Genomic DNA, 7,370 nt, shown 5'->3' on the forward strand with positions numbered 1-7,370 from the left:
AGTCATGGTTCCCAGAGGATGAACCCAAAATACTTTTGCCAATCCCCTGAGCCACCATGAGGTTGACAGCTGCATGTTTGGAGTCAAACGTGTGTGTAACTATTTGATGGATTACCACGAACTTTGACACACAATTTCATGGTTCCTTCAGGATGAAACACAGCCGCTTTGGCCGTCATAAAGTCAAAATATAAATTTGTTTCATATTTCGGTTTAAAACTAAATACCAGCAGAACCAACGGCATTCCCATCAGCCTCAGCTGTACTTTGTGTTTCGTGCTAATAAGAAAATATTAACATGCTAAACAGAGATGGTAAATAATACAACGGGACATCTTGTCCTGTTGACGTCATTTGGAGCCGGAGTCTGCGCAGTAGAGCCGAGCACGACCGCAGCTTGTTAGTGCGAGAGGGTCATGACGTCCATCTTCATAGACAGTCTGTGGTACAGCCTCACAGAACCACTAGCAGTACAGTACAGTACTCTATGGTTTGTAAAAGTGTACTCGAATTCTTAACATAGTAACACTTTTTTTTACCTCCTGTTCCTTTCCTTTATCTTAATATGTGTATCTATGATATGTGTATATATACGTATATTTGGTGATTGTATCAGCTATGGCTATCATCTGGGGAAGCTGAGAGGATAGAGCACGTTGACAGATGACTGACTGGATACTTAGTTGGTTTTTTGATTAATAAAGGCCAATATACTGTATATTTCTAGTATTTTGTCCACTCCATTTATTTACACAAAGAAAAAAATGGAACTATTTCCATATTGACTCATGCAACCGAACCCCCCACAACACAGTTCTATGAAGACATGAGGGGGGGAAAGAATCCAAGAGGTTTCTGGTTTTAATTGCATCATTAGAATCACAAGATTAAGAATAAACAAATCACATTTCACATGTTGCATCGCTGGTATATATGGACCAAGTCCCAGGATCATTTTGAATACATCTGATTAATATTACTGAATGTGTGAAGCATTGATGGATTAAAAACAGCAGTTCGGACTTTTGTTCATTGAGCTTAAATAATAAATTGAGGTTCAAGCCATTCAATGGAGCCAACTCAGCGTTAACATGATCAGTTCATCTAAACCTGGTTCAAACAATCAAGATAGCGTCACGTGTAGGACTACAAACCACAGAGCTGAGATATCAAACACTCAACATCACCGGAGGGAAGAAATGTTCACAATCTCAGAGCAGCACATTTTGGATTCATTATACAAAGAGCAAAAATATAATCCAAAATACAACTATGGGTGATCCCTAAGAGGCTCAATATGTGTTCCATTACTGCATGATGATCTTTAAAATTGTAGTATCAGGGAAGTTCATTTTTTCACTTGATTAAGTAACATGAGACAACTTTGACATATTATGAACAATGGATTTGACTAAATGGATTGAAGTAATCTTGACAGAATATTGTGCAACTGAGGTAAATGAATGTGGAGGTGTTGTGTTTGAAATGCTGTCTCCTGGCCCAGACTCCATCAGATTTATTAGCTATACTATTACACTCCTTATTCGCTGAAGACATTTCGACATGTCACAGTGGGGAAAGCAGAGGTGAAAGAATTACCAAATGAATGAATGTGAATTATGGCTCACTGTCAGTGACATGCCTCACTAAAGAGTGTCACCTGTGCTTCTCCTACTACGACGAGTCAAACTGTCTGCCTGAATAAAAAAGGCTTATTGCAATACAATATATGCTGGTACATGGGTAGAGTCACACGGTGTTTAAAAGTGTTTTTAAAAGCAAATCAGTTAGCTGAAGTGCTGCCACATCATATATCATAACTGATAGTTATAAACCCGTACTTATGAACATATGGTAATGACATGAAGTGCTGAAGGAGAGGATTAAAATAGTATGTTTTAATGTGGTTGGAAGATGGTAACAACAGGTGATACTTGGGGTTAAGATTCTCTTAAGGGATAATATTTTGGGAAATGCAATGATTTGCTTTCTTGCCCAGCGCTAAAGGTTCTCTATTCGATATTCAGAGCATTAATGCAGCAGCGAACAACTATTCGCTGTGTGAAGATATAGCGCGTGTTGCTGTCCGAGCTTCTCGTTGCTTTGAAACGTAGCACTGCTCTCCTACGGCGGTTACAGTCCATAACGGAAGCGTGGCACTCCCCCTCCCCCTCCCTCCGGTTCCCCCTCAGGTAAACACTGTCAGCTCTGTTTGCCGTAGTTAGCACTGTTAGCTGCAAGCTGCCAGCTCAGCCGTCGCCATGTTGCAATAGATGCGCTCTCAATATCACATAAAGCGCCTTTAAGTGAGAAGATCCGTACCACGATCGTGTCTCTCATATAAATGTGGAGATCGATTAACTTAGTTTAGCACGAACACTCGACAGCTAGTTGCCATCACAACACAAACTGTCTTTCCAGTCAACCTGCTGTCTCGTACTGGGGCTTTTCTGTAAACCTTGATCCCCCAATTTCAGCTGAATGTAAACATTGCTTCGGTTCCGTGTTTGTATTGTAATTGGGCACAGATGCCACCACATCTGAATAAAAGGCAAATATTTTACTGTAGCTCAGAGTCCAAACTTGTTTGAGGGGGCTGTTACTGTCAAGGATTTGTACCTAATTTTATATAATTATACCAACAGAATTGTACTTTAAAAAATATAAATACTCTCTTGGCAGTCAATTGTTTAGTTTTTTTTTAACTGCAAGTGCAATATTTCAGTTTCAAGTTGCAACTGAGACTTTGATCAAGTATCGTGCTCCATGGCCCCGCCTACGACTGCATACTTGCTTTCAGTTCCTCGAGGATGTCAGTGCCACTGCTCCACACAATGACTTTAGCCCTCAGAGACGCGTCGTCTTCCAGTCTGGCCAGCAGTTTCTCCAGGGTGAACCCCTTCCTGGGCATCACGACATCACGCCCCGTCAGACAGGAAGTGGGACAGAGGTCGTTCCCGCCGTCGCCCGCGTAGAGCACCCGCTCGTACTCCACGCCGCCATCGCACTGCTCCGACAGGTACAGCTCCAGGACCTTTCTCTTGCAAAGGTTGACGGGGCAGCGATCGCAGTCGTGAGAGTGGTGGCACTGCACCTCCATGTACCCGAGCTCGTTGAACTTAGCCGGGTTGGTGAAGACCCGGTCAACAGCTGCCTGGAGTCCAGATGCGTGGAGGATCCAGTCTATGAACACGGTGTTGGAGTCAGAGATGACGATGCAGTCAATGGTGCTCTTGTGATCGGATATGAACGTCAGCAGGTCCGTCATGCCAGCGGTGAAGGGGATGGTCTCCATCACACTGCGGACCCTGTCGGGGCTGACCTTCTGGTCTCCTGGGTGGACAGATAAAAAAAGAGTAAGAAGCTCGTGGTAGCAATGAAATGTCAATGTACAGATCTTTGCAGATTCTAAGTATGTGCGATTAAATGAACAGCCTACAAACAGGATAATGAATTGTCACCTATGTAGTTCATCACTCTGCCCATGAACTCAGTCCAGTGGCCTTTTCTGTAGGAGTTCTCCACAGAGTCCGGAAGAGTCTGATCTGGAAGGCATCTGGGAGGAGAGAAAACAAAAAAGATCCGCAGATGTCGCTTGTAATTAAAACATAGCAAATTGTATTTCATCGGTGGTTCTTTACTGTACAGTTATCCTGTCAGTGTGGTATTTTGTTCTACTCGTATCAAACAGTCTTGTGGTACTACTATAGATTTGTATACATTTTGCAGCATTAAAAAGTGCCCAACTCGTGTTTTGTATGATGCTTAAATTATGGATTCAATCAATATGTTATTTACCTTATCACCCAAGTGTCACTGTTGTCATCCACCACAGTGTGGTCGAAATCGAACACCATCAGAGTCTTCATGTTTCACCTGGAAAAATACATCTGTTTCAAAACAAGAAAAATGCACAATAAGACCTGGCGCAGCTATTAATATGATCATAAATATCTGACATTTTCGTTACATTGAGCGGTATTACTAGTCGTGACATGAGGCCACGGCTTAGTAAGTTTATGATGATCTAATGTTACTCGTAGCTGCTCCGTCTGTTACGCTCAACCATCTTATCTTTGAGCAGCACACACCGTGACGGAGCACAAAAAAAACAGCTGTTGTATCTCAATAAATCGCTCTCCTACGCATGCCGATTGTACCCCAACACCTCAGTTAATGCTGAGATGTTTTAAATTATTTCCGTTTAACTATAAAAAGTCAAGTTTGAGCTCGCTGTGTTTCAAATGACAGCTTTTTGTAAGAGGTCTGGTGTAACTTCGTACAAGTAAACGGCCTAGCAGCCCCGGAAATCCTTCCATTGAAACTGTGCTCTAACAATTCAGATCAGGCTCAGTGAGAATAATAACCGGAATTACAGATTGCTGTACTTGACTACACCCCAGGTTCAGATATAACTCTTAAGATATTCGGTAAAACTATCATCCACGGCAAAACTGACCCCAGCCTGTTCTGACATGAGTCCACCGCTCCTGTCTTCCTCCTCTTCTTGTTGTGTTACAAGAGATGACAAACCTGTTCTGAGCTCTTTACCGCCACCTGCTGGTCAAGTGACACATTTGGTCTTTTATAATAACTATTGTAACAATTACTATTATAGCAACAGTCGTTGCTATGTCCCATTTCAGATATACTTTGAGATATTATGCCACTTAAACGTTTTTTTATGTTTTAAAAAGTGAGTGGGGTTTGCTGTAATAAATAATTATGTGATAATATTGCCCAAATTAATAATTTGTTTTGCATTGAACACATTCCCCCCTGGGGATGAATAAAGTATACATCTATCTATCTATCTATTATATTTTGTCAAATTATCCGACAAAAACCCCGAGTATGCAGCAAGTCGCATTTATGGCAAAAACCAACCACGGACGTTTACCCATTGACCCAGAGGACCCATGAAGGCATCACTCCGCTCCTCTGACCACTGGGTGGCAGTAACACACAACTCGAATTACACAAAACAAAACGTAGAAGAAGACAACCTGCCCGTTTATTTCCTGGTTGCGTAGAGTCAAGAATCACTCTCTGTTGAGATTGTCGCTTTTCCGCACCTTCAAAGCTAAAACTTGTCATTTTATTCCGAGCAACATGTTCAGGGGGTTCGGGACGTGGTTGGGTCTGGAGAGCCAGACGTACACGAAGACGTCGGACGAAAAAGAAAACCTGAGTGTCGTGGAGCAAGAAAAAAAGGTGGTGGAAGCCCAGAACGAAGTAAACAAACAGCAGCCAGCTGACGAGGACGGAGAACCGGAGGCGGACCAAGAAAACTCCGAGCACGGGAAAGGACTTGGTGGTAAGAAAGAAACTGCGTTCCACTAAAACTAGCTAAGCTAAGTAATGAGCTAAATGCTTCTCATTGGCTCGAGGATGTGGTTGCATAAATCATCTGTCTGTCTATGTTAGCTCAGCAGACCCCCATTAAACCAAACATATTGTAGTTCTTAGTGAAAGCTTTCCCCATCTTGTTCTAATTCTGTTGGAATGTAGCTAAGGTTTCCTCTTCAGCGTTGTTGTCCAGTGCTAACAAGAGGAGGAGCTGTCTCCTGATAGATTTGTGTTGTGTTATTGTAGCAATGTTTTTTTTAGCAATAGTCCCGCTATATGATGATGATGATGATGATGATGATGATGATGATGGTGGTGTTGTTGTTGTCACCCACGCTGTCCTCTCGTCTCTGAAGATTACATCTTCAGTTTCGCGTCCAGTGCCACCAAGAAAATCTCCGAGTCGGTGGTGGAGACCGCTCAGACCATCAAGAAGACGGTGGAAGAAGGGAAGATCGACGGCATCATAGACAAGGCATGCTGGTGTTGTTTGACAAGTTTGGCAGCATGTTGGAGGCAACTCTGTGGTCTGTTGTTGTCAAGAGCAGCTGTTTGGTCATCATGCCATAATGTTAGCATGACAACATTCTATAAGAAATGTCTCCCACAGGTCTTTTCCTCTTATTCTGTGTGTGTGTGTGTGTGTGTGTGTGTGTGTGTGTGTGTTTGCAGACTTTCCTGGGAGACTTTCAGAAGGAGCAAGAGAAGTTCGTCCAAGAGAAGAAGTCCAAAAAATCTGGTAAATTCAGAATCAGGAGACGGGAATCTTCTTTACAATAAACGATCAACTATTTACAGAGTAACCTCTCTTATAAATGTTTGTTTTATTCCGTGAAAGCTTCACAGGACAAACTAGCTTCTGATTAAGTCGCTTGCTTCACACATCCTGTATTTTTGTGTGAGAGACACTACTGAGGCCTTCTAGAAACAGTGGGAGTGTGTCTGTAATGAAGCAAGAGAAGTGGACCTCACACAATAAGGGAGAGGCCACATCTAAACCCAACAGAATCCTGCTGTATGATAAGCTTATTAATGCAGCTGTGTTGACTTGATGAGGATTTGTATTTTTCACAGCTCATTACGTATGTCAGCATTAGAGTCCATTGTAATCGCTGTTCATCCAAGCTGGCGTCAACTTCTGCAGCTATATCGCCATTCAAGTGCAGCACTGTTTCTAAAAGACACTGCAGCAAGCTACGCCACCTCGTGCAATAATAACATGATCATTAAAAAGTCCAGCTCAACGAGTCAATCAGACTTTATTTGTATAGCACTCTATATACAGGGTGGTGCTTTACTGGGACTTACAAACTGATGGGTTCAATGTAGTAAAAGTATAAACAGTAACACAAATGAAGACTAATGCACATGAAAAATAGACATTTGAAATGTACAGCTTGTTATCAGCTGCTCCGTCATCATTATCAGCTACGCTGTAGGGTGAAAGGGTGAATTGCACCGTTTCAATCTGCAACCTTGCAATACCGTATTGATAGAGAGCGAGATCAGTGAGAGATAAGACTAGAGAGTGCTCAAAAACCTCTCCCATGATCTAATATACTTAGTGTCGCAGCACCACTGAAGGTGTGTGTGTGTGTTGATGTTTGTGTCCAGACGCAGCGGTGCCTCCGTGGGTCGGCTACAACGAGGAGGAGACCATCCAGCAGCAGATCCTCGCCCTGTCAGCTGTAAGCAAAAGGCTTCATGCACTAAATGAATGTGTCAACACGTGTGTGTGACGTTATCGCTCTTTGTCCCCGGATAGCATTTGTACAAACTTGTTGTTGAAACCGAGCTCTCTGGCTGCTGATTCTAGGACAAGAGAAATTTCTTGCGTGACCCTCCTGCCGGTGTTCAGTTCCACTTCGACATGGAGCAGATGTATCCTCTGGCAGCAGTAATGCTGGAAGAGGACCAGCTCCTCAACTGCATGCGCTTCGACCTGGTTCCTAAACAGTCAGTAGTCTCCCAGCAGTGTGTGTGTGTGTGTGTGTGTGTGTGTGTGTGTGTGTGTGTGTGTG

At 42.9% G+C, this 7,370-nt stretch overlaps 2 protein-coding genes across 3 annotated transcripts in view; one reads left to right on the top strand and one right to left on the bottom strand.

Annotated features, from left to right (window-relative positions):
• Nucleotides 1-720: 720 nt before the first annotated feature.
• On the bottom strand, nucleotides 721-4,534 carry phospho2 (phosphatase, orphan 2). Of its 2 annotated transcripts, none has more exons than XM_031846895.1 (4): nucleotides 4,460-4,534; nucleotides 3,799-3,876; nucleotides 3,462-3,556; nucleotides 721-3,333 (listed from the first exon to the last, which is right to left on the bottom strand). In XM_031846895.1, the coding sequence occupies exons 2-4, from the start codon at nucleotides 3,867-3,869 to the stop codon at nucleotides 2,777-2,779; spliced, it is 723 nt and encodes a 240-aa protein (XP_031702755.1). In that variant the 5' UTR covers nucleotides 3,870-3,876; nucleotides 4,460-4,534; the 3' UTR covers nucleotides 721-2,776. The 2 variants fall into 2 exon arrangements, with proteins under 2 accessions (XP_031702755.1, XP_031702756.1); XM_031846896.1 differs by having other exon boundaries at nucleotides 3,799-3,890; nucleotides 4,460-4,526.
• A 467-nt stretch (nucleotides 4,535-5,001) lies between these two features.
• Nucleotides 5,002-7,370, top strand: part of syap1 (synapse associated protein 1) — a 4,714-nt gene continuing 2,345 nt past the window's right edge. The window contains exons 1-5 of the mRNA XM_031846457.1: nucleotides 5,002-5,317; nucleotides 5,706-5,824; nucleotides 6,022-6,088; nucleotides 6,964-7,037; nucleotides 7,166-7,305. Of these exons, the coding sequence (XP_031702317.1) occupies nucleotides 5,113-5,317; nucleotides 5,706-5,824; nucleotides 6,022-6,088; nucleotides 6,964-7,037; nucleotides 7,166-7,305 (605 nt within the window). The 5' untranslated portion in view covers nucleotides 5,002-5,112. The remainder of the gene's footprint in view (nucleotides 5,318-5,705; nucleotides 5,825-6,021; nucleotides 6,089-6,963; nucleotides 7,038-7,165; nucleotides 7,306-7,370) is intronic.

Source organism: Anarrhichthys ocellatus, unplaced genomic scaffold (assembly GCF_004355925.1).
Source record: "Anarrhichthys ocellatus isolate YVR2014 unplaced genomic scaffold, GSC_Weel_1.0 scaffold6, whole genome shotgun sequence".
Taxonomy (NCBI): domain Eukaryota; kingdom Metazoa; phylum Chordata; class Actinopteri; order Perciformes; family Anarhichadidae; genus Anarrhichthys; species Anarrhichthys ocellatus.

Coding starts and splice junctions, on each gene's coding strand:
- phospho2 (XM_031846895.1), bottom strand. CDS start 3,869: ATGAAGACTCTGATGGTGTTCGATTTCGACCACACTGTGGTGGATGAC. Junction 3,557..3,798: donor AGTGACACTTGGGTGATAAG/GTAAATAACATA, acceptor CTCTCCTCCCAG/ATGCCTTCCAGATCAGACTC. Junction 3,334..3,461: donor CAGAGTGATGAACTACATAG/GTGACAATTCAT, acceptor CTGTCCACCCAG/GAGACCAGAAGGTCAGCCCC.